We start from the raw sequence: 26,909 nt of genomic DNA, 5'->3' as shown, positions 1-26,909 counted from the left end.
CAAATTGTTCAGGCAGAGCATCGAGGAACTGTTGTGCTGTGGTCAAAACCAAAACACAAAGCCAGCAGTGTTCAGTTAGTAAAAACACACAGCACTTAGGTAAAGAGCAGCAAAACCACTAAAACAACAGTGACAGAGCCCAGCTGATTCTGCTGCAGGAATTTCTGACTCTTCCTCTGGTTCATTCTGGCTCTCTGAGAAAGCTGCTGTGAGCTGGAGGCTCAGACACAAATGGTTCTGCTGCTCTTCCCCTTTTAATCACAGAAATCAGGGGTAGAAGTATCTAGAAACAATAAGAAACTGGTTTGCATGTTTTTGAGCCCACCTATCCCACCTCCATGGACACACAGGTGACAGCAGGATGTCACAGAGGCCCTGGCTGGACAGGACACTCAGGGAATGGGATTGTCAGGTGTATTGCCCATGTTCTTTATAGGAGAAATGCTCTATGGATCAATAAAAGCATCTGGAAATGGGGTAATTGATACCCAGAGCTCTCCAGCTCCTCTGCTCTGCACCTCTGACCTTTCTATCCCTTAAATGCACTGCTGAAAGTGAGAACACTTAATAGCTCCAGTAATTTAGATTCCACTGGCTGGTGCTGGTTCTGATCCCACTGATGGGAATGGCAGGTCCAGGGCATCTGCTTTATTACCAATATTAATAAAGCTTTTACAGCCATGCAGGTAAAGCTCATTAAAGCTGTTACCATGCCACCTCACAGACACGGCAAACCAACACTGCCCTACTGCTCAGAGGCTTAATTAGCTGTGAACTGTTTCAAGACACATTGATAAAAACTCCATGGGAGTGCAACTGTTTCAGATTGACTGAGGAATTGCCGGGCGGCAAGAAGAGGAAATCAGGACTCTGCGTGAACAGTGGTGGGGCACAAGGAGAAGATTCCATCAGGAAGGGGTGAAGAAAGCTCAAGTGAGGCCAAGCAGAGAGGAAACACCACTTTTGGATGGAAGGCACTCTGCACAGTGTTAATCACAGAATATCCAGAGCTGGATCATCATCCACTGCTGGCCCTGCACAGACACCCCAACAATCCCAGGCTGTCCCTGGCATTGTCCAAGTGCTCCTGGAGCTCTGGCAGCCTCAGGGCTGTGCCCATCCCTGGGGAACCTGTTGAGCACCCAGCACTCTCCAGAGGAAGAACCCTTTCCCCAAAATCCAGCCTAAACCTCCCTCACATAATTTTAAGCCACAGCAAAGAGAGCTCAAGAAGAGGCTGGAGAAGGCTGCACCAACCACCCAGGGCCCTTTTGATGCAAAAGGAATGAATTTTCCTACAGGATTCCAAGGGCAAAGCAAACACACCTCTGGCAGGTGCAGAGCAGGGCAGGTGTGCTTGTGTTTGTGTGTGTTCTCTGGAAACAGCCAAGGGAAATGCCATGCAAATAATTCCTTATCTGTTCTCTCTATTATAGAGTAATACTCCTTAACACTCTCCTCTTCTCTCCTATGCTGCTACTTCAGTTCAAAATTGCCAGTTTGCCTGGAATTCTTGATAATTTAACCCAAAAACCGTGTAATTGCACTGCTCTGCTGAGATAAAGACTTTCTCCCCATGCCTTCTATCTCCCAACAACTGCACTGCATATAAATGCTAATCTACCAGGATGTGTACATTATCCATCATGGAACGTTCCAGATGATAGGGTATATATTTTTTTTCCTATTTTAAAGCTCAGATTTAATCTGCAGCTCCCCTGGGGAAATCACACAACACAGCATCTTCAACCCCCCACAAAGGCAGGCAGGCAGATCAGGGCTGAAGCCCAACAAAGAAATACTCAATTATTTATCATCAAAAGAAAATCCAAAATGAATAGATGCATTTTGATAGTGCCTTTGGATACTCTTTATCCCTGACACCAAGCCAGACAACTCCAATGCACATAAAACCTACAGCAGGAGCTTCAGCAACACCCCTCAAAATGATCTTCGAAGCAAATCATGCCAAGCATCACTTTATTTTACCACAAAATAAGAGGGTGTTGAAAGAAATGTAGCTTCCAGCAACACTGGAATTATGACATAATAAAGAGATCTTAAATCTAACACTCATTTGGTGAAAAAACCAGAAAACTAGACCAACTTTTAGAAGGCTCAGAGCAGGGATTTTCTCTTTCACTGTCCCCCCCCACACCCCCAGCCTTGTTTGGTGCAGGCAGAGAACGGTGTGAGCAGCAGATCCCCTGTGAAATATCTCACATCAACGGTTTCTGTTTCAGTTTGCAGCCACACAGTTTCCGATGTCTCCTTGTGGTTTGGGCTCTTGTGTTGTTTTTAACTATCACAGAACTGAGCAAGGACAGAGGGGCTTCCACAGAACCTCCTGCAGCCTCTCCACAACCTCACGTCCCAGGCTGATCTTGCGCTGACAATTATAAAATACCATGAGAAAGAAGAAGATCAGTCTTCAAACAGCATGTTAAATGTAATTTTTTTTGTTTGGAAGACAACTTCCTAATTTTGGTGGTGACTAATTCTGTGTGGTGGCTGCCAGGTCAGGACCAGAACCTCAAAATAAAACCACTTTGCAGAAACAACCTGCGCCCCTGCTTTTACAGAAAATCCACCAAGTAACAATGTCTGCTACTTGGCTGCAAATTATTTAACATCAAAGTACCAGGACATAGCAAATTTATCACAGTGCTCGTGATACAGCTCAGAAACTCATCCCTGCTCACTTCACAGCCAAAAACTCAGGTGCTTTTCTTTACTCCCCACCAAGTTTTATAGCCTTCACTGTTATTTCCTCAGAGGACTATTTAATTAGTCCACAATGCCAACAGCACATAGATCTTCTGCTTAAATTAAACAATAGCTTAAATAATGCTCTAGGGAGTCACTTTTCCCAGCCTGTTATTTTTAGGCAGTTCAGGGAGCACGGTGCCAGCAGAAAGAGGAAGAGCAAGAATGTTTTTCTCAACAGATTTTAACTCCTATCTAATGATTAGCACCAAAGCTCTGAAATAATGAAATATGAGTCCTTAACTAGAGAAAGAAGCAACAGAAAGCATAATTCACTGCCCCAAAAACAAACAAACAAAAAAAAAAAAACTGCTGTAGCTGTTCTCACCCCAGTTTTGGTTTTGGTTTTTTTTAACAGAAAGTTGTCCCTGACCAAGCTGGAGGAAACAGCAGCCAGCAGGGTCATTTTGAGCACATTTCCCTGAAAATGAGAAGGGCAGGCACAAAAAAATCCCTGTGCAGAAGGAGCTACCAAACAGACCAAATGCTCTCTGGAAGCTGAGCTGAGGAGCTGCAGAACAAACATGATCCATGCTGAGCTGGATGAGGACAAGGGGAGCAGGGAAGGGGCTGAGAGCCCCCACAAAGCCCCCGTGGGTTGGAACCAGCCCCTGATGCAGATGGCAAAATGCTTCTCCCTCCTGCTGGGAAAACCTCCAGCTTGGAGCTGGTTGAGGAGGATATGGAAGACAGTGGAATGAATCACCTCAGAAAGATCATCCCTCACTCTGCGAAAGTGGATGGTAAATAAGGAAAAAAAAAAAAATTGTAACTTCTTACGTCAACTACAAGTTGTTTTAATTAATTCACAAAGAAAAAAAAAAAAAAAAAAAAAAAACAAAAAACTAAGCCACTTCAGGGGGGGAAGAAAAAAAAAAAAAGCAAGTTACTTCCTAGGAAAGGTGCAAAACTCACAGTGCAGCAAGACCAGCTGCTGAACCAGCTAAAACACGTCCTGTTCTCATCCTTCCCCCAGCCCCAACGGCCGTGCGAGAGATGAGAAACCGAGAAGGGTGTGAAGGAACTGCCACGTCCCCCCAGCTCCAGAGATGACAGCAACCTGCTGGCCCTCACCACGGTCTCAAGCAGCCACCAGAGAAGCCAAGGCTGAACCACGGAGCTGTGGATGCTCCAAGATCACATCCCAGGATTTCTAACCCAACTCCACTCCCAGTTTGTTTGAAAGCCCAGTCACTGAGTTGTAATGGGCAGCATGTTTGCTCCAAAGCATTTAATAACCAGGATAATCCTGTTACAAAGCAATATTATGATCTCACAGACTCCCTTGAAGGCCTTGGCTGCAGCAGCCCCTGATCTGCTCATTCCCACCTGCCCTCTGAGGGCAGGGGCTCTCCGTGACAAGGACTCCACGTGCAATTTTCACACAGTTGTGAAGCAGAGTGGATTCCATATGTAAATTATGGATATTTACATATTTTTGGATATATAGAATGGCTTGGTTTGACCTTAAATCCCATCTCATTGCACCCCCTGCCATGGGCAGGGACACCCTCCACTAGCCAAGCTGCTCCTAGCCCTGCCCAACCTGACCTCGAACGCTTCCAAAACCCCTCAAAACGCCTCTTTTTCTAAAGAAACTCCTAATCTGGTGTTGTAGCAAACAGGATGTGGTAAAAGAAAACCGGCTAAGGTGGTTACGCACTCGGCTTCGAGACAGGCTGTACTTCCCCAAGAGGCTTCTGCTGTGGAGGAAGCAGCTTCTGAAGGAACAGCCGGCTGGGCTGGGCTGCCAGAGCACTCTTCGGGGTGCTTCTGTGAGCTCCATGTCCTCTGACTCACCAGGACATTCTTAGAGAGCTCCAGATCGTTCTGGAGCATCACTCGGGGGGCACACAGCAGTGCCAGCACCAAGGGATGCAAATCGAGGACAGACTTGTTTGTGCAAATCTGATGGAGCCACTTCCATCCCTGATGAGCTTCCTGCTCTTATCCTGATCCTAAAGGGCTTGGTTTCCAAGGCAGAGCCGCCCCTGTGACTCCCTGCAGATGCACACCTGGCAGGAAGGGAATTTGGGCCAAGCTTGGGCAGTGGGAGCAGGAAAGCACTGACCCTAAAATGATTTTAGGGCTCACTAAGAATAAACACTCGCAGGTGATGAGACCAGCACCATAATTAGACACATGCATAGGGAAACATCCACACTGACATCAGAGCCCTTGGATCAGACAGCTGATCAAAGCCCGGGTTTACATTTGAAAGGATACTGAAAAACAAGAAAAATGAAAAAAAAAAAAAAAAAAAAAAAAAAAAAAAAAAAAAAAAAAGTGACCTGGAGCTGTGAGGAAAAATTTAGGTCTGGGGAAAAAAAAAATAAGAAACAAACCAGTTCTCATCTAGAGCAGTTGCCAAGGAAAAACTGGGGAGCTCGGTGCATTTTATAGTCGGTGTGTAAAGATAAAGCAGGGAGTGCTGGATGGCTCCTCAGCAAAATCATCACAGGAAAAACCAGGGAAGATCCAGCAGAATTACTGGATCAGGCTGATGGAGATTCCCCCCACAGGACCTGCCCCACCTGCGGTCTCACCACATCCCCCCCCAGCCAAAAGAGACAAGGAGCAGAACAAAAAGGTGATTAGAGTTTTAATTACCTCCCCATCCTTCTCCTCACAGCCCTTCGCAGAACGCTCGCCTAAAACTGCAGGTACTTTACCACAAGCAATTATGCTAATGTCTGGAAACAGAGCTAATTGAGTGGCAAAGAACACGATAGAAAACGCAATCAAATTTAAATGAACAACCACAGTAAAGGAAATACTGTATTTTCCAGCGTGATGCAAAGTCTGCTGTTAAAAACAGTCGTGTTTAGATTTAATCTTTTTTTAAAATCCCATTTTAAATCCTATTTTAGCTTCAGAATGAACTGAAACTCCTGCAGAGCGTTCACAGAACTGCTCCTCATTTCCAGGTAATCCAGGGCAAGTCCTGCTCTGACTGTACCCGGGGAGAGGAGGAGGAGGAAACCTCTCCTCTGTGCACAGAAACGAAAATGTTAATGAAACTGGGCTCTAAAATTCCAGCTTTAATGGCTACTACCAACATGGGGAAAAAAAAAGAGAAAGATCTAATCCTTCCAAGGTTCCAGTTACCTAACTGTAATTGCTGTAACTAATCAAAATAACTGCAACAGTCCTCGCTGTAACAGGTAATGAAAAATATTCAATTACACAAATAGAAATATCCATTACATAGAAGATGGTCTGTTTGACTTCTCTTTTAATAGAGAAAAAAAAAAATAATAAAAGGACTTCTTCATTTCACTGCCCCCAAAGAGACTCAGTTGAAGGCAGGCTGTGTTTGGTTGCTTAAAATTCTGCTTATTTTGCAACTGTCAGGCTACAGCAAAATATTAATGATTCAGCATAGGCACTGGAGCTGAAGCACACACTGGGGTGTCAGTACAAGCCAACAAGGTATCTGCATTTGCATGGCAAAAGTTTTGGGCACAATAAAAAGTCATAGTTTTAAGCACAAGTGCAGAGTTGATGAAACACAGTGAAAAGTTCCCCAAGACTTCCAATGGCTCTGAGACTCATTAATGACACTCTGAGACACAGGAAAATCGATTATTTTAATCTGGCAATACCTAAAACTCCCACTCCAGCGAGCTGCACACTGCCAGGCAAGCAGGAAGGTTTTTGGTATTTCTGCTCTGGCCAGAAGGCAGACCAGTGAAAATTCAGCCAGCCCAAAGATGTCCCCATTGCACCAATTTTCCTGGGAAATCAGGTATTTTGTTCACTACAGCCTCATTTCAGACAGGAATAAAACCACTGACCTCCTCAAGACTTGCCAGCCAACTCACTCCTCAAATCTGCCACACAAAAATCCCAAAAGCCCCTCATGAAATCCTCCCTGCTTTATTACCCACACTACCACTAAAATTTTCATTTTTTTTTTTCATTGAAACATTAAAGCTCTAGAAAATGGACAAACCTTATCATTTCTGCAACAGCTTTTCTGGTTTTGAATCATGTTCAACTTCACTTCTCCCTTCCACTGCCCACATCACACCCTATTTCAATACTTCCCTGTAGGTCAGATTTAACAGACTGCTCATTCCCACTGCTCTTTCCTGGACTTTTCCCAGCAGGTCCATGTATATTTTTTTTTTTTAATCCACTGCCAGGATGGATACAACATTCTGCCAGAAGAGGATTATTTCACATGCCTCGCTGGCTACAACACTGATTTTATATTTAGTCGTGTGTGATCCAGCTGAGCCAACACAGCTCAGGGCTGGCTGTCACAGCCAAGTCCCTGCCCTGAGGGTCCCCAGGCTGTGCCTTGTCATTGCTGTGGCACAGGTGGAGAGGAAGGACACTGCTGGATTTCCCTGGGAGCACTGCATCTTCTCCCTCCCCTGGTCTGTGGGGTTTTTGTCCTTGGTGTGTCACAGCAATCACAGAGGCTCCTCACTGCAGCATCAACACTGATCTCTGATGCTCCCATTCCCTGCATCCACATTTCCATGACTAACTGCTCCACCAGCCCATTTCCCAGCAGTTTCACCCCTTGCACACACAATTTTCACCCCCCCATGCTGGGAGCAAGAACACCATGTCAGAGGGTCAAGACAACACATCTGGGATCTTTTCTCCTGCTCCCTTATCAACAGGCTCATTACCTCTGCAAAGAAAAAAAAAATTTAACTGATGTGACACATTACATTGTTGACAAGCCCATACCAAGTAATATCATTTTCTCCTCGATGTTTCCAAATAATTTAATTATTTTCCCTGTAGTTTTCCAGAACCTGAAGTTGACAGATGGCCTTGCTCTGTCTTCTTCCCTTTCACAACATTTCATCTTTTTGAAGACCTTTGTTGCACTAAGTCCTGTCCATCCTCCAGCGTTCCTCAATCTACAGCCCTGGCTCCTCAGCAGGCACCACAGAAAAATGTAAAAACCAAAGAGATCTTGAAAATATCTACACAAATAACATTTTATTGAGACATGACTTACCAATTTTCTGATGAAAGATCTTGTCAAAGGTTAATTCACCCCTTTCCTCGAGGTATTTCTGCATAACACTGCGGATACTGAAAGAAAAAAAGGGAAAAAAAAAAAAAGAGGGGTTACTTGAAATTACTTTTTGATCCCTGGGAACGTCCTGGTCACCACTTTATTCCTGTCTCAGGTCTGGCTTGCACAGTAAAATAACTGCACAAGTCACCCCAAGCCACACAAGGAGCCAAGAGCAGCTCCATTAGGCCTTGCTTGGCTGCAGTGCACTTAACATCTACTCTGCCTAATTTATAATGTCACAATCACTCACTTCAACCACATTAACAAAGATTTCCTTTATTTGTCAAGTAACTTCAATATTCATTGTAATATAATGCCCATAAAAATTTCATATGGGCAACAATACAAGAACATAAATCTTAAAATCAATGCAGGCCAAAGCAACTCTATTGTCACAGTACCAAGCCAAAATTCCACCAGACTTTCTCTGTTTCCAATTTTAAAATCAATAATTTCCATACATGGTATTTATTACTATAATTACACTACTTATTATGATAATTATACTATTTATTATTACAAAAATAACCTTGAACAAAGTACTCATGCTCTAAACAGGGCCATTAAATATCAGTGATATTTCTGCAGCAGCAAGACTGAGCAGCTAAGCCCTGCTGACCTCAGGGACATCCCCTCTTGTGTGCTCAGCATTAAAATTCTGAGAAACCTCCCAAATACTGACACACATCTCCCCCATGGAGGGAGGAAAGCATCCACACTCCTCCTCAGAGGAGCTGAGGCACGAAGTCTGAATGACTTGACCAGAAAAAAAGTCTATAATGAAGCCAAGGACTTTGCTGGAAGGCCCTAAACTCCCATGTAGGAAAAATTCCTATTAATAGTTCTCTGTGTATCTCCAAGTCCCACGTGGAACACGGATCTCTGAACAGTGTGATCCAAAGCGAGAGCTCTGGAGGCCAACCACCACATCAAGTCAGACAAGAACTGGGAGGGCTGAACACTGTTAATCAGGTTTGAGATGATAAATTATTCAGTGACGAACTTGCTGTTTATTTGTTCATTAAGAACTGGGTCTGCCCTCTGTGTATTTTAACAATCTAAACAAAATACTGATTTTAAATGAAGAGGGAGCAGTAAATAAGAGATTGTGGAATCACTGAATGGTTTGGATTGGAAGGGATCTTAAAGAATATCTCGTTTCACCCCCTGCCATGGGCTGGGACACCTTCCACTATCCCAGGTTGCTCCAAGCCGCATCCAATTTGACTTTGGAGACTTCCAGGGATGGGACAGCCACAGCTTCTCTGTGCCAGGGCCTCATCACCCTCACAGGGAACAACTTCTTCCAAAAATCCAACCCAAATGTTTTGCCTTGGACACTTCCAGCGATGGGACAGCCAGACCTTCTCTGTACCAGTGCCTCACCACCCTCACAGGGAACGACTCCTTCCTAAAATTCCAACCCAAATCTTTTGCCAACCAGACCTTCCCCTCATCCCTCTGAGCTCACAGAGGAGCCACTGGAGATGAACCAGCCTGGCAGGAGCTCCCAGAGCCCACGGCTCCCCCTTCTCCCCGAGCCCCTCAGCGCTGCCATCGCCCCCAGGCACTGTCCCTGTTCCCACTGACCACCAGACCAGCAGTAACAGAATAAGCCTTTTTCATAATCATGACACCAAGGAAGCTTTGCTCTGCTCCAACGAGTGCGCTGCAAGAAATTACATCAACAGATCTTCAGTCTAGACAATGGGAGAAGATAATGAAAATTTAACGTGTGACTGAGGCGCCCAGGAAAACAGTGATTGTGTAAGGAGCAAACCCTCTCCAGCACCTCCTCCTCCTCTGCTGACATCCCATACTTCTGGTCTGATGGATAACGTCAAAGGAACAAAATGTCTTTTGCAGCCACAGAAACTGAACAAATCTGTAAAATGATCACAGGCTACAGGAGTCTGTGCTACATTCCAGCTCCTCAACGCTCACACTGCTTTAAAATCATTGCTGCTTATCCATATGGATAAATAGGAATAAAGGACATGGAGTGGATTCTGACTATCCAGAATAATCACCTGCTAATTCTCACGTGGAAGTTCCAGGTAGAAATCCTCTGGAGTTCAAAGAATTGCAGCAGAGTCCATGTATCTTTCAGAAGGATGGAAAATTTTTAAATGGAGCTTAGCACATTCCACAAACAGGAAAAAAGGTTCCCGCTCTGCTTTAGTCTGTTGACTCATTAGTTGCCCTACACGTAAACAATCTGGGATTAAAAGCTGCATTTCACAGAAATGCAGCCATTTCTGAAAAGCTTTCCCTGGCCAGAGATGCCATCAGCACAAACCACGCACTAATGCAAGAAGTGGCCGTGTCTGCACGAGTTCATCTCAGTTCACAGCATGAGCCACCTTAATAGCAGCACTCACAAGGAGCAGAAACAAAACTTGGCTGAAAACAAAATCCAAGGAGACTTCAGAAACAAAAGCACATCCAACTGGACTGCAGCAAAACCTTTTGTTCGTGTATTCTTTTCATTTCAAAGAGGAAGAAAACCGCAAGCAACAAAAAATTCAGGAACACTCCATTTACTATCCACATACCACAAGTCAACTGAAAAATGTTTAGGGGAAGTCAAAGTCAGGCCTAAAATTTGGTGAGAAATGCAGCTTGGACCCTGGGCACCTCTTTCTGGGCATCTTTATCTTCAGTGAAAGGCTGGTCAAGCATTGGAAGGGACTGCCCAGGTGGAGTCTGCATCCCTGTAAGTGTCCAAGTGTGGTGTTACAACATCCAAGGAACATCTGGATGTGGCACTCAGTGCTCTGGGCTGGGTGACAAGGTGGGGACAAGGCACAAGTTGGACTCCATACTCCTGGAGGGCTTTTCCAACCTCAGTGATGGTGGGATTCTGTAATTGCTGGTTTAACTGGGAGCACAGGGAAGCCCTTTGCCACTGGCCCAGGGAGATGCCAGCAGTGCCTGGGCACAAACAGCTGGGTGCTCTTGTACTTCTGAGAGCCTTGGGTGAAGCTGCCCCCAAAGAAGGAGCTGAACAAACATCCCAGGCCTGCAGAGCACACTGCCAGCCCCAAGCAGGCAAAAGATGATTTATCTGCACCCTCATCAAACCATAAACAGGTCGCTCTAACCTGGTCAGCTCCTCCACCTGCCCAGCAAAGGGATTTATTTCAAGCACGAGCTGAACAGTCAGTTGAAAGGAGCTTCAAGCTGCATCTTGGAGCTCTAGTTACTCCATCCTTGATCAAAGAAACCTGCTGAAAAGCAGCCCTCAAGGTTAAGCTCCATTCTGGAATAGAACAGCTCTCAGTGTCTGTGAGCAGCCTGGCAGGGCACAGGCAGCAGCCGCAGTGCCAAGGTCGGCACAGGAGGAAAATCTCTACTTGAAAACACATCTGAAAAGCTCAGGAGAAAACACATTATGTCCTTTCTAACACAGAAAAGGCCATGTGAGGCAAGAGCATGTCTGATCCTCCCTCTCAGATGAGTTCCAGCAGGAGCTGCAAGGCAGAAGGAGCCTTGGAGAGGAGCTGAGCCAAAGGCAGGACTTGTCCTTGGCTGCAGCACTGGACAACAACAGCCACTCCTGCTGCTCCCAGGAACACTGCAGTGCCAGCCTGGGACTCCAAGGAGAAGCACGCCAAGCAGGAGAAAGCAAACTTCTGCTGGGTGTCTGAGTGTGTGTGTGTGTGTGCCCAAGGATGGCCACTGGAGCTGAGGAACTGACCAGAGGAACTGACCATTGCCACAACCCCAGTGCATGTGGGAATGTGCCCAAAGCAGGATTTACAGAGGAGAGGAAAACAATCGGCACTCGCTCTGAAGCTTCTGACAAAGATGGAGAGGGACTTTTTCCAAGAGCATGTAGCAACAGGACAAGGGGGAATGATTTCAAACTGGCAAAGAGGAGGTTTAAATTAGATATTAGGAAATATTTCTTCTCTGTGAGAGTGGGGAGGCCCTAGCACAGGTTGTCCAGAGAAGCTGGGGCTGCTCCATCCCTGGAAGAAGGCAAGGTTGGACAGAATTTGGAACAAGCTGGGATAGTGGAAGGTGTCCCTGCCCATGGCAAGGGGTAGAAGTGGTTGGGCTTTAAGGCCCTTTCCACCCAAACTATTCCACAATTCTATAAAAGTCCTGCTATTCATTTCACACAGACTTTGTCCCTGAAGTTCTTCTGAAAGTAACTCACACCTCAGGAAAGGAAAGGGCACAGAATGAGGCAATGGGTGTATCCATATGTACAATACTCCTACCACCGGAACTAGGTCAAGACTCTCCTTACTATTGCCCTTCCTACTGCTGGATCTTAAAGGAGCTTTGAATTATTTATCATCAGAGCAGATGATTTTTTCTTGTAAATCAATAAGAGTCCAGATTTGTGGGATGTTATTTGGTGTAAAGGTGCACACATGCACACCACAGCTTGGAAAAACAATGGCCAGCACTGAAGAACCACATCTGCATTAAAAATGAGCAGTTCCAGTCATTAATATATTCTCCAATAGGCTGAAACGGGAGAACAGAAAAACAAAAAAAGAATGAAACAGCAGCTTCACATAGAGTAAGAGCTTAGTTCAGGATTTAACTTTACCAACATTTCCTGCACTGTGAAAAGCAGGTCATAAAACTTTATCAGCTCAGATCTCCAGTCTGTAAAATAAATCTGGATTTATTTTTTCCCTCCTCTTTGTCATTAGAACAGGTACCATCCCTCTGCCACATGTGGCTCCTGTATCAAACAGCACACTGATGGCTGCTGGCACATCCAAATTAATAATTATTTCAAGAAAATGCCAGATATTCATCCACTCCATGGCCAGTGCTTTGACTGCCAAGGTTTGGCAGTGCCTGCCCACTCTCTGCACTCCCAGCATCCCATCTCCACATCACAGCCACCTTCATTTATTCCTGTGTCAGGGGTATGAACACTGAACACTCACAAACCACTGAACCCATTTCATTCTGCTTCCTCTCAGACTGCACTCAGCTCAAAGTTCAGCAGAAGTCAATACTTCTCCAAATGACTGGGCTCTCAGTGCTGTAAAAGCTGCTACACACGTGGTCACTGTGGTTCCAGCAGCTCACGGGGCAAATTCCCAGCACAGAAAGACACAAAAGATCATAACACCATCTAAACTGATATATTTATGTATTGCTTGTAAACTCATAGAAGCATACTCAATGTTGAAGATCTTTCTCAATGCAAATCCTTCTGTGAGTCAGTTATTAATTAATGCACACGCTCAGCCCCATCACAAAGCAATGAGTGACCCCAAACTTTGATTTTTCTCCATAAACACATCACACCCCGCCACCTCCACGGGACTTCTGCCATTTTCTGGCCCAACTTCACCCATTTCTGCCCCATTTTGTGCCCTCACACCATTTCACTGCAGCAAACTAATGCTCTTAGAGCTGTCGTGGGTGATTAGCAACATATTTCACCCCAGAGCCCTGTGGGATGGAAGGGATTAGAGCTCAGCAACACCTGCCCACATCCCCTCCCCTCCCTGCATCAGCAGCTTCACTTATGCAAATGGTTTTAATGAAGAAAGTTTACGAGGAGGGAGCCAGAAGCAGGAGCTCTGGAGCTCCAACTCCACAAAACACCAGCCCCAAGATCCTTGAGGCTTTATCAGCGCTGAAATCTGAAACTAATATAAAAGCTTCTAAAGTACACGAATTCTGCAGGAATAATTACACCAAATTGCAGTGTCAAGGACTTGCCCTTCCACCAGATTGCTGCTGCTGAGAAATTACAAGAAAGGGAAATCAGAGCAAAATCACATCTCCTCGCTCTGGCTGCAATTAAGGCATTCGCCAATCATAAATTACTCTTTTTTTTAAACAAACACAAAATTACTGAAGATGTGCCAATTTTTTCTAATCTTTCTCAATCTCAAATGTTTAGAACTTTCTTTGCAAGTAGCAAGTATAAACCTTGACTGAGAGACCAAGAACTACGGCCAACACTGACAGACGCCTCTGATTTATTTATTCATTTATAGGCTCAGGATACAATTTTACAGAGGTTTTAAATGTTTACTTCCACTATCCAAATCCATCATAAAGTTGCTAAAATTGGACCAAAGATCCTGCCCCAAAGGCCTCTGAACTGAAAGCATGACAGGGTCAACAAGTGCAATTCAAAGCATTGGCAGAATGGCCCAGAGCCACCACAGCCTAAAGTGGGTTGTTTTTTTATCTCTTTGTACAAGTGCATTTTAAAGGTTTAGCAATGCAAGATTGATCAAAAGTGAAAACTGGGATGAAATGTTTGGCCTAAGAATCAGAGCTTTCAAAGCTCTTTTAAACAAGTTAAAACTACAGGGATGTTCTTGTATTTTTATACAATTAGGGAAAATCTCGGGTAAAAAAACCCAAACATCAAATAATAATAATAATAAATAATAAAATAATAAAAAAATAAAAAATAAAAAATATTAGAAAAACAGAGGACTGATGCACAACACAGAATTGCTTCAAACATGAAAATTAACAGAGGAGGATAGAGAAGAAATGGAGAAGCCAGACTGGAAAACAACAGAAAATGATGAGAAGGCTCAAAAAGCAATGTCAGTCTCAAAGCTGTGTCCCATTCCCATCCCTACTCAGGACATCAGGAATAAAACATTCACACACTATTTGGCTTTCTTTAATTGAGTTATGAGATTTTTTAGGTTGGAAAAGCCCTCAGAGACCATCAGGACCAACTGTTCCTACAGCAATGCCAAAGCCACCACTGACCCACATCCCCAAGGCTTTTAAATCCCTGCAGGGATGGAGACTCCCACCAATTTTTGGGATCCTGAAATGCCAGGAATTTTGTTCCCTATTCCCAAATTTTGTGGCCCCAGTGTGGATTTTTTGGTGAATTTTGGGGATTTTTTCCATTTAACTTTCACCATTTTTCCTCCGATTTTTGCCGTTTTTCCACTTTTCCCCCAGAATTTTTTTGGGGGGAGTTTCGGGATCCTGAAATTCCAGGAATTTTGGGTCCATTTTCCCAAATTTCATGATCCCAAGGTAGATTTCTGGGTGGATTTTGGGTCCTTTCCCCTCCAAATTTCACCATTTTCAGGCCCAAAATCCACCTAAACCTCCCTTGATGCAACTTGAAGCCATTTCCTCTGGGCGCCAACTGGATCCAACTCCATTCACCAGCACACCTAAAGCTCAGTCCCAGAGCTCATTTCCCTGCTGAAATTGAGGGAGAATCACAAACAGCAGCAGCCAAGGCACATCCCAGAGGATCCCCTTGGGGACAGGGGTGTCTTTTCCAAGCTCTGAAGCACCAAGTGTTTCATTGGCTTCCCTGGAGCTTTTTAATTTCCCGGGAGGATGCAGGAGCTCTTTGCTCGTGTTCACCTTGAGCAGAGGCAGAACTCCCTCGAGCACCCAGCAATTCCCAGCTCCTGGTGCAGCTGGTGCCTGTTCTGCTGCCACACATCCCAAACTCCATCCCTGATGATGGCTTTGGTCTGCACAGCTCCACCAGATCCAGAGAAATCCTCCCTTTCCTTGGCTCTCTCCTCAATAGGAGTTGACACATGCTGACAGGACAAATTCATGGCATGCTGGAAGGGGGCTGAGGGGCTCTATGATCCTTCAAATGCTTTCAAAAATTGTTATTTATTTCTGAATATTTATATAGGTGTTTAGTCAGTGTTGGAATGATTTTTTGGAGTGAAGCTCCTGTGGAAAACAGCTGTATTTTCTAAGCTAGAAACTGCTGCTTTTTGCACCAATTTAGTTCAATTAAATTCTGTTGTTTGGTTTGTGCACCTGGACCTGACGGCTCCTGATAGGCTTTCTACTAATTTTATTAATTACCAACAAAACCAAGCTATTATTGATAAGAAGATTAAACCAGGCCATTCCACATGATTTCACCAGAACAGAAACCAAGGGCTGCACACGCTCGTGTCCTGATGTTGTAGTTCCAGTGTTGGCTGAAACCATTTCACACAGGAAGGTCTGGGCACTGAAAAGCCATCAGCTATAAAAGGATTAAGAGCTATAAAGCTCATTAATTTTACTGAAAAAAAAAACATCTGGCAGGTCCCTGCAGCTCACCTGCACCAGATCAAATGAGTACACCTGTAACACAACATCACATTTTGGAAGCTTTCCCCAAAAAAAACACATCTAGAATCATCCCTCTGTTTTTAGCACAGGAACAGAAGGCTGCACACTGATCTCCCTCCAGATCACCGTTGATTTACCCTTTTTTTTTCCTTACTTAAGGTAACGACACCCGAGGGAAGGTCTGTGCTGCAAAACATACGCTGCAATCCTGCAGCATCCCCGGGGAGAAGTAATTGGAGCATCTCTCTGAAGGCCACATCTCTCTGAAGGCCACATCTCTCCTTCCTGTGCCCAGAGATGCTCCAAGCAATGGATGCTCAGCAGCTGAGACAGCTGAGGGTCTCCACTGAGGCTCAAAAAATTCAGCTTCAACTCCTGCACCTGCCCAAGGTGAACAAAGGCACATCAGGTATTTCCTAACTGGCTCCTGATCTGTGCAATGCAGATAATAAATAACAAGCTCTCCTTCATCCAGACTCTCATTCCTTGTCTCTTAAAGCTCTGCAAAGGGCTTTCATCCTCCTGTGCTCTGCTGTAGAAGGCTGTCTGTTATGGGATACTGCAGGTACAGTAAAATGTGAATTCCCAATAGAGAGAGAGAGAGCACCCAAACAGAGCCAAGACCAGCACCCACAGCAAGCAGGAGTCCTCCCATACATCCTCCTACACTGACAGGCCATAATCCATCCCCAGGCATGAATTCTTCCCAAGAAAGTGCTGGAGCACAAAGCTGACTTGAGATAAAAAGCAAGTACACGTTGTCAGCAGCCCCAGCATTCTGTGTGCACACCCAATTATTTGGAGAGAGCCATTTCTTATTGCCTTCACAACCACACACTTCTGCTGATGGCAAAGCAAGGGAGGCTGAATTTCCAATCAAAATTTCACTACTCTGTCTCACCCTGAGCTAATCCACCAAAAATCACAAGTGTTCAGCCTTTCTTGTACTGTTAGTTCAGAAAAAAGCAAATTCTTCCCCTTCCTCAAGCGGCTCCCAATGAACCCTCACGTGGGTCTTTTCACACTATCTTCAGTTTACTCATGTAAGCTTCAGATTTTGGATAACAGGAAGAATTTCTTCATGGAAAGGGTTCTCAGGCATTGATTGGAAGGAGCTATCCAAAACTGAACACTTTTCTTACAGCAACACAGAAGCACCTAGAGAGACACAGAGGGCTGACACGGGCAGAACAGCAACAAAAATGAAAATTACACAAGCAATTGTCAGGAAAACGTTCCCAGAGACGACGGGGTAAATGAATAAACACAACACGGAGGCGTTAAACAATGCCAGAGAAAACACCACCAAAATCACCCAGGCTGACAGCACAGACAGGGCAATGTGAGCCTGCAACTCGGAGATTTACACAAGTTTCACAAGGTGCAAGAACTCCCTGAAGGCCACCTCAAAGAACGAAGTGAAATCCACAGAAAGAGCAAAGTAAGGCCAAGAGGACAGAATTACAAAATCAGAAGCAAGAGGGAACAGAGCAAGGATGCTTAACCCTGAGCGGGAGGTGTCGCTTGGATTTCAACAATATTTTGCACAAATTACAAATAGCTCAGGATAGAATTGGGAAGGCAAATTAACCTCTGTATTTTCAATAACCTTTAATGAGAATTTTAACAAGCCAGTTTGAATACTGGGTGAGAAATCAAAGGGCACATCACCATATGAGAAGCAGCTGGGTACCGGGGGCCAGAATTCACCCCTACAAATGAAGTGAAGATAGGAAGATAACTGAGGAAAAATGTCATGTTAAAAGCATTATTTTTAAGAAAAAAAAAGTGACTGCAACACTTTTCCCTTTTCCCCCAGCAGAACAAGATTCAGAGTAGACCAAAGAAAAAGAGTGGGAGAAAAATCAGAATTAACTTGAAATAGAGGTAATTAGTGAAAGCAGGTTAGAAAAGGAGAGATGGGATGAGAAATATCTACAGCCTGAGGGAGAGAAGCCTGGACAGATGGATGCTGTGTTTTGTTACCATGCCCGTGGTATTTGTATACCAAAAGCACCCAAAGCTTACGTGATGTTTATAGCAAGAAAGGTTTAATGTCAACTTTCCAGAGGCGCACACAAGAGGCTTCTGCAAGCCCTGAACCCTCTCCCATTTGTTACCTGATTTCTTGGACCATTTTTCTCAGCTTCACATTACGCAAATCCTTTACTCAAACCAGAACAAGCTGCTGGCAAATAAAAACAGCTGTTCTATAAGTGCTCTTGCACTCCCTCTGACCAAAATAAGGGAAATGTAAAATCGACATGGAAAAGTAAAAACCCTCAGCAGCCTGCTGAATAGCCAAAAAAATTCAGAGTGCAGTTAATTTACTCCTTTCCCACCAAAACTCAAGATATTTGAGAGCAATGCTGCAGGATAGCATTTAGGTTTCATATTTGCTCATATTTCCACAGGGCTGACTTCCTTCCCATTCCAGGCCTGATTTCAGCAGGATATTCTGCCTCTGACAGCTTTTCTGCCCACCCATGCGAATCTCCCTGAAAAACAGGCTTTTAGGAAACAATGTACAACACAAAGATACCACAGCTCTCACAGCTCTTGGCAAAGGCTCTTAGGAACGAAAGGAGGAAATGCAGAAGGGAAGGAAAAGCAGATGACGGAGGATGGAAGAAGGGTTGTTTTGTTTTGGTGCTTAAAAAAAAAAAAAAAAAAAAAACAAAAACACGCTAATCCTCTTCCTTAGGCACTCCCCGGCTCATTAGTGTTTTCTGTGCTTCCTCCCCAAACGGTGATATTTAACGATTTCAGGACAAAACCAGTCTGAGGATAATTCAGGAAAACTCAGCAATAATCAGCCCTACGGCCAATAAACTCTTCACCCTCATAGTTTATTTGCTGCTAAGCCTTGGCCTGCAGCCTTGGAATTCATTCTGCCGGCACTACAGCTATTTCCTTGTAAACAGGAAGCCCCCTCAAATTTGCATTACAGTAAACTCATTTGCTTCATTTAACCTCAGCCTTATCTGGGAAAGATAAAAGGGTGCCGACAGGTGTACAGGGCTCCAGCAAGGAGACAAGGGGTAAAACATTTCTAATATTTCAATAGGAGATAACACCAGGGCACTGGACTCGTTCCTGGGCTGTGGTTGCCCACCAGAGATAAACCAACACCTTTCTGTGAGCAGAGCATTGCAATAATGCAGGGACATTTATTCTCAAGCATGGATGTGATACTCCAGTGACCTTCCTGCTCTCTGTACCAGTGACAGCCAGGACTGATGGCAGGGATGGCTGCACACCCAATGTTACAGAGCCAGGCTCCTCCAAGGAGCTGCTCACACACACACAGAAATAATGAATATCTGGAAAAATTGTTTGATTTCAAACAAGAGAGGACTCTGTGTGTTGTATTTTTTTTCCTGTTACTATATCAACCTGCCTTTAACCAGCCGATTTATGTCATTTTAAATGAATCACTTTGCCAGCGATACAGAATATTTCAGTATACCCAGCACACCATGTCTGCTCTAATGAGAGGCATCAAAAAAAAAAACCAGCCAGAAGCCAGCACAAAGATATCTGACACCAGAATAACGGTCACAATTTCCTACTGCATGAGGAAACCCCTGGTTTCAGTTAGAAGCTGAGAGGTTCAGTCATTTTGGGCACCCCAGAGCCGTTTGTGGTCCCGGGCTGAGGTAAGTCCCTGTTCTCGGTTATGTCCGTGCTTCCTTCCGCTCCTGTGCTGAGGGCCTGGCGTGTCCCCGTCCCACAGCACCACATACAGCCCCAAACCTCTCCTCACTGAAGGATTCTCACCTCCTGCAGGGCATCTCACACCAGGGAGGGTGGCAAGCCATGACCTCCAACAGGTGCTTCCACAGGCAGCCCAAGGAGTGAGGCACTTTGGCCAGCGATCCTTTCGCCTTCCCTGCAAAACTTCCTCTGGCACCTGGCTGCCTTTCCAAACCCAGGTGAACCATCTCTCCCAGCTCAGGGAAAACACCAAACACGTAAATGCTGGAGCAGGAGAGCAAAGCACAGCAGGCTCCTCAGGCCTCGTGCTGTGCTCGCTACGAGGCTTCCGCCACGCTGGGCATGAGGGATGTTGGAGCAGGCAGCAGCTTCCAGCCCCTCCACAAGCACCAACCCCGCTGATGTTCCTCATGGCATTGGGAGGATTCCTCCTGCCCTGCAATTCTTCACATCACACCTTTCACCTGCCCACAGGGTCATGTCCCTGCTGGGAATATGGAGCAGGACATCACCCAGGACAGCACCAACATCACCAGAGCACTGAGGCACATGAAGCCACCAGCAAAGCTGCACCTCGGGCTAACAGGGCAGATGAAATGCCATGGATATTGTATGGCTTTTAAAGTGTAAACACATACCAGGAGAAAAGCAGGCACCATCCAGCAACACCATCCTCAACCAGACCTTAAACACAACAGCCAAACTTCATCACCTCAGCTCTCATTGCCCCTGCAAGGGGGATAAACATAGGCTGGGCATCCTTGACCTTCCCCTGCTCCGCAGCCTCCCAGCATTCCAGCAGAAAGGCAGGGAAACGAGTGGAGAAGTGGGAAGAGGGCTCCAGCGATCCCTGGCTCACAGCAGACAGCTAGGCTAGGCCACCAGCAGGCTTCCAAACTGCCTACACATTCTGCAGTAAAATTTGGTTTAGATTTTTCCTGTTGCAGTATTTTGTTTGCTGGCTGAATCTTCATTTTACATATGTATATGTATACACACACACACACAGAGCCATGAAAAAAAGGGAAAAGCTCCGTTTTAATTTCACCAATAAATAAGCGATGCTCAGGTGATTTTATAACAAACACATAACCACGGGGAAAAAAAAGCTGTTTTTGCAGAAGAAAAGCTGCTTTTAGCACCAAGCCCCAAGCAAACAACCTCGGCTGTGCCAGGGCACCCGGCTGCTCCTGCGGTGGGACCGGGGAAGGTCGGGGCGAGGAGCCCAGACCGGCACCGGCACCTCGGCTCCGTGAGCCGCCTGCTAAGGGCGAGCTCCGGCCCCGTCCTTCTCCCGCATCCCCTGTCAAACCCCATGAAGCATCACCAAAAAACCGCTCTGCAGAGCGGCACGGCCACAGCGGCTCCGCTCGGTGCCACCGACTGCTTTGGACGGGAATTCCTCACCCGCCGGGCTGAGGAGCCATAAACCCCCGAGCTGCGGGGCTTCGTCCCTGCAGGGACCGGCGTTCCCCGTTCACCCGCCGAGGCACCCCGCACAAGTTGTGGCAAATAAACACACGCATGCAGCACATCCAGCACAGCCAGCCCGGCCCCGCGCTCGCCAAGGCCGGCCCCGGTGCCGGCGGAGGCCGCGGGGGCACGGCCGGACCGTTATGTCCGGCGCGGGGAGGGCGGCGGGGGCCGGGCCGGGGCCGCGGCGGGGCGGGCGGTACCTGGGCTCGGGCAGGGTGATCTTCTTGCTGGCCCTGGCCGCCGGGGTGCTCTTGCTCTTCTCCATCGCCATCAGGTAGCTGACATCGGCCAGCACCGCCTCCAGGTCCGCCATGTTCCCGCTCCGCCGCCGGGCTGCAGATGGAGGCTCCGCCGGGGCAGCCGCCCCCGGGGCGGGGGTTGGCGGCGGGCGGCGGCGGCGGCTCCGCCGGTACGGCCGAGCGGCTCCCGGTGCGCGTGTGCGGAGCGCGGGGGGCCGCTCCCGCCTCCTGCCCTGCGCCCCGGGGCGGGCGGGCGGGCGGCAGGAGGGACGGACGGACAGACGGACGGCAGAGGGAGGGAGGGAGGAAAGGAGGCAGGGAAGGAAGGATGGAGCCCCCGCCGCGCCCCCCTCAGCGCCCGCCCGCCCCCGCCGGGCCCATGGCGGCGGCCGGTCCGCCCCCGCCGCTCGCAGCCTGCGCGGCCCCCGCGGCCCCGGGCCCGCCGCTCGCTGCCATGGGCGGGCGGACCGGGCTGCCCCGCGGCGCCGCCCCAAATCCCGACATGGATCGGCGGCGGCCGGAGCGGGGAGAGCCCGCGGCACCGGCACCGAGCGGCCACGGCCCCCGCGGGATTCGCGGTACCAGGGACCCGCTCTGCGTCTGGATCCCTGAAGTGTCCCCGGCCAGGTTGGACGGGGCTTGGAGCAACCTGGGATAGTGGAAAGTGTCCATGGTAAAGGGGTGGGATGGGAATTTTAGGTTATTTCAACCCAAACTTCTGTGGGATTCCACGGTTCCACAAGAGCCAGCCCCAGCCGCGGAGCGCTGAGCTGCCTGCAAGCCTCAGCACCCAGTTGGACGCATAAGTTCGGAATTAATTTCCTTCATAATTTATTAAAAGGCGTGCATAACAAAAACAGGATACAAATAAATGCGCCTGTGTGACACCCCATCGGTACTCGTTGAACCACTTGCTGGCAAATAATGATGCAAAACAAGGCACCCAGGTGTCCTCAGGCTCCGAGCAGAGATCCCTGTTCGTGTTCCTCCTTCAAGTAGTAGTAGCTCCACTGCAGCCAAGCAGATATGCAGATTTTAAGTGCTTTCTTTTCTGAATTTCGTCAAATATGTCATAAATAATTGGCTCAATGAAAGGCTAAGTCAATGACAAGTCTGAAGTTTGAAACTCAGCGTGTTTTGAGTTCTTTTCAAGTGCCGCCACTCCTCCTGCCTACATCTTTATGAAAGTTAATGATCTGATTAAAGCGAGGTAGAGCATACAGCTGGGAGGATTTCACCATGTGCCTCATTATGAACTGTCTGAGAACCTGCTTTTTGTTGAAAATGTTAATTTAAGCCAACACTTTCCACCGGAACAGACCCACTGGGGAAGGTTTCTCCTCCACCAGTGGCCCCGGAGCAAGGCTGAGGCTCAGGGTGTCCAAGCAAATGTGGAAGGGAGCAGAGGAAGACTTAGGGTATGCTCCTCCTACAAGTTCAGGGTCAAGTGTCCCATCAGCCCTGTTTAAAGGTTTCTCTGATCCAAGCCACACCATGGAAAGGGTTATTTTTATATCCTGAAATCCCCTGGGCTGCTAGGGCTGGCTATGGTTCTCCAAAAGTTCTTCCAGAGCCTCCACGTGAGCTCTCCATTTACAGGGGTGTGATGGGAGGGAAATTCCTCTCACCACATCCTCAGTCTGCTGATGTGATGGACACATGCCTTGTGCTGGCTCTTCCCAGGGGACTCTCCAGTTTTGCAGCCCCTGTGCCCAAATCCATGGGAAGAGCCAGGTTTCATTCCCTGGAGCAGCAGCAGCAGCACACGGGGAGGATCTCAGCACTGACCTGAGGGTTGCTAAACACCCCAAGCAAACACAAACCATCGCCCTGGTGAGGAGGGCCCTGTGTTTGCTCAGAAGTCTGCATGGCTTTACACTGCTGGTGACAGCAAAAGCAGCCACCAAGATGCCCCTTAGTGTTCCTAATGCTCTCCTATTTACTGCTGTGCCACGTTTTCACCGTTATTAGCGGGATATTCTTGTTGTGCAGACGTCAAAGGCATTCCTGGTGACAGTTTCTAGGAAGTGAGGTCTGGTGAGGGCCAAGTTAAGGAATTTTTTCTTTCTGCTCTTGGTGCTGGGGTGGCAGCAGCAGCAGCCACCATGGTGGTGGTGGGTGATAAGCAGAGGTGTTTTCTGCTCTGCTGATTTCCCAAGCGTGGCTGCAGCACAGCCAGAGGTGGTGGTGGAATGTCCCCAGAGCCACCCTGGCTGGGGAGGCAGCCCACATCAGGCTGTGCATGCTCACCTCTAGCAACACATGCATTTTTTAGTTTTATATTCAGATATTTTAAAGGTCACTGGGACGGGTCTTTTTTAATAACAGAGTGGAATCAAACCTGATTTTTTTTCCCAAAATGAGCAGAACAGGCAGTGCCAGCCTCCTCTTTTTCAGGGAAGCTCAATCCCCCAAGTGCAAGCCTGCAGCTTTCCTTAGCCTGTGTTGCATCCCAGGCCAAGTGTTTGTGTTGTTCTTGTGCTGTTTTGTGCCTCCTGTGTGGGGTTTGGTGTTTGTGAATGTTTATAAACAGCGCTCTGGGGATTCCCCCAGGTAAAGGAAACCCAGAGTTAATCGATGCCAGGGTTGGCAGAGGTCAGAACACGATACACTCTGAATGCATTTAAGCATCTCCTGACATTTCTGGGGATGGTGATGGATTCTGCTCAATCAATTTGAGTGTGTCTCCAGGCCTGGCTGGGCTGCAGGCTCTGCATCCACTGCGGAGCCAGGAACCCAACCTCCCCTCTGCCGCTCCTTCCTTCCGAGGAGCGAGTTCCTCCTACCATCTGTGTGAGATTTAAATGTTTAATTTCGCCCTGCTCTGCTTCACAGCGTGACAGATGATGTTCCAGGGAGCTACGGGGCTGTTGTAGATTTATTAATGCGTCCCACACTGACACCATCCCATCAAGATAATGCTGCAACACATTACCCAGGACAGAGCCACATCCGTCCTGTTGCCCTCCAAGCTGTGCCAAATCCCATATCAAATAAGATCTCCTCTCTGTGCTGATGCCAGCAACATCTCTCCAGGGGGATGTTCACATAAAAGATCATTAAATATTATTTTAATATGATTTTTACTAATATTTCCGACACACTGCCAGAAATGCACATAGGTGGAAATTAAGAGCACTGAGGAGTGTTTAGCTCAGTTCCCTCCATGGGCTGCTGCTCTCTGGAGAGAGGACAAATTGTTTGCTCCTCCTTGGCAGCACTGGTGGAGAATCATTTATTGGTGATGGATCCCCATGGGAATCTGACCCTCTGTGGCTTGTTTATAGTGAGGTTATGTTTTGCTGCAGTTCTGGCTGTACTTTTGGGGTGCCTCACTGAGGAGGAGAGGGCAGAACCCCTTTCCCCACACTCACCTCAGTGTTCCCAAGGAGCTCCTGAGCATGGGGTTACCTGGAGGGGAAACAGCTCCTGCTTAATGAGGTGGTGTGAGGATTCATCAGTGCCTGGAGGCCAGCAGGACAGGCAGAAATACAAATACATTCCTGGGAATTCCAATGCCAGCACTTCCCATCCCACAACCTCACCGCTCCCATGGCTTTAGCCCAGCATCCCAAAGAAACATCCTCACTCCATCCCCTCTGCCTGTCACATTCTGCTCTTTGCCAGGCCCTGGGGTGGCTTTGTCCCCTCTGCCCTGCAGTGGCACATCCATGGCAATCCCACAGGCATTCATTCATTCCTCTGCAGCATCCACACCCAGCCTGGGGTTGCATCCCATCTCCTTAGTGCCGTGCTAATAAGTGGTGAGAGGCAATGTGGGAAACAAATAGAGTAATTAATGGCCACGGCTGCTGCTGCTGCTTTTATTCACTGCCTGTTCCAGGAGGAGCAGTTTCACAGAAGGCAGCCTCTGCCCTCTCAGTGCAATTGCATTTGGCACCCCGAATCCCAGGGTGAGGGGAGCTCCTCAGGGAAGCAGGGTGGCTCTTTTGTATCTCTGAGGATCCCTCCTGCTTGCTTCTGAATACTTCTAACAAAGCCACTTCAGCCACCTCAGACAGGTAAAGCCTCAGTGTAGCTTATCATCATCGTGTTCCCTTTTGCAAATAGCTGACATGATGAGGAGTTTGGGTTTTAATTAGGAAACAAGTGGCAATTCAGTTCTCAAAAATATTATTCACCATCAAACATTTGTACTGGCATAGTCAGACTAGCAATAATTATGTCCTCTGGGGGCAGAGATAAGAGCAGAGTTGAAAGTCATGCAGCATCTATAAAGACTTGCATGAGAAAACACAGGCACGAGAAGACCGGGGCCTCCCGTTTGCAGTTGCATCACACCACCCCTCTCACCGTGTAATAAAAATACCTCACTGACATTTTCCTCTGCACATTTTCTTCCCCTGACATGGCACACAGCAATGTCCTGGTGCTGCCTCCCACCCCAGGCTGTGCCTTGCCAGCTGCAGCCCTGTGCCCTCGCTGTGACCCCCCTGGCAGCACACACGGGGACATTCCTGATGGCACAGCTTCCCTCCCTCCCTCCCTCCTGATAAATAAAGGAGCATCACCCCCTCACCTGGCCAGGGCAAGCTGTAAAAGGAGCAGCATCAGCACAAAGCTGGGTGACAGAGCCAGCACTGCCACACCAAAACCATCCTGGCTGACACAGGGGTGGCACTGGAGAGGTGAAACTCCCACTGCAGGAGGGAGAGCCAGGGATCTGCATCAGCACCCAGCCCTGGTTCTGCTCCTTAAACAGCATCACCTGTACATCCCACTGCACCCAGCATTACCTGGAACATCCCACTGCACCCAGCATCACCTGTACATCCCACTGCTCCTTAAACAGCATCACCTGTACATCCCACTGCTCCTTAAACAGCATCACCTGTACATCCCACTGCACCCAGCATCACCTGGAACATCTCACTGCGCCCAGCATCACCTGTACATCCCACTGCTCCTTAAACAGCATCACCTGTACATCCCACTGCGCCCAGCATCACCTGGAACATCCCACTGCACCCAGCATCACCTGGTACATCCCCCTGCACCCACCTGGACTCCTCTGCAGGGACTCTCACGGGACAGGGAAGTTTGAGCCATTTTCACACATAAATTTCAACTTGTGGTTGTCCTTACAGGTCAGTCGTGACATGGACATGGCATCTGGCTCACTCCTTGCTGGAGGAACTCATTCCAGCCCTGCCCAGGGGGGTTACAGAGGCCTGAGAACCAAGGGCAGTGGGGCACTGACCCTCACAGACCCTCCGGGGTCACAGGGCACCTTCCCCGTGTCCCCCAGCCTGTGACATCCATGCCCAGCTCAGACCTGACCCATCCCCAAGAACTCCCTGATTTAAAAACACTAGAGTGTGTTGTTACAAGATAAAGCAAATAAACACAATGAGAGTTGGAACAGCAAATGTCTCAGAGCCCCACAAAGAGTCAAAGTGTCCCTGTTCAGCACTGTGGTGGGATCAGACACTGCAGGAGCATTTTCCCTGCACAGATTGATCAGACTAACAGATGTCAAGAGGGACCCATTGAGCATTTGCTGTTCCACAGGCTGGCTTGAATGTAACGTGATAAAGGGAGGAAAAAAAATCAATAATTGCCTAATTTGGCTATAAATT

The 26,909-nt window shown here is 47.4% G+C and overlaps 1 protein-coding gene across 1 annotated transcript in view; it reads right to left on the bottom strand.

Moving 5' to 3' along the window:
• GRK3 (G protein-coupled receptor kinase 3) overlaps window positions 1–21,485 on the bottom strand; it is a 59,702-nt gene extending 38,217 nt beyond the window's left edge. The window contains exons 1-2 of the mRNA XM_059484948.1: window positions 21,271–21,485; window positions 7,751–7,827 (exon numbers count right to left, since the gene is read on the bottom strand). Of these exons, the coding sequence (XP_059340931.1) occupies window positions 7,751–7,827; window positions 21,271–21,383 (190 nt within the window). The 5' untranslated portion in view covers window positions 21,384–21,485. The remainder of the gene's footprint in view (window positions 1–7,750; window positions 7,828–21,270) is intronic.
• Between the last annotated feature and the right edge of the window lie 5,424 nt (window positions 21,486–26,909).

The sequence above is a fragment of the Ammospiza nelsoni genome, chromosome 18 (genome assembly GCF_027579445.1).
Source record: "Ammospiza nelsoni isolate bAmmNel1 chromosome 18, bAmmNel1.pri, whole genome shotgun sequence".
NCBI classification, from domain to species: domain Eukaryota; kingdom Metazoa; phylum Chordata; class Aves; order Passeriformes; family Passerellidae; genus Ammospiza; species Ammospiza nelsoni.
This window is presented reverse-complemented; position numbering and strand designations above follow the sequence as displayed.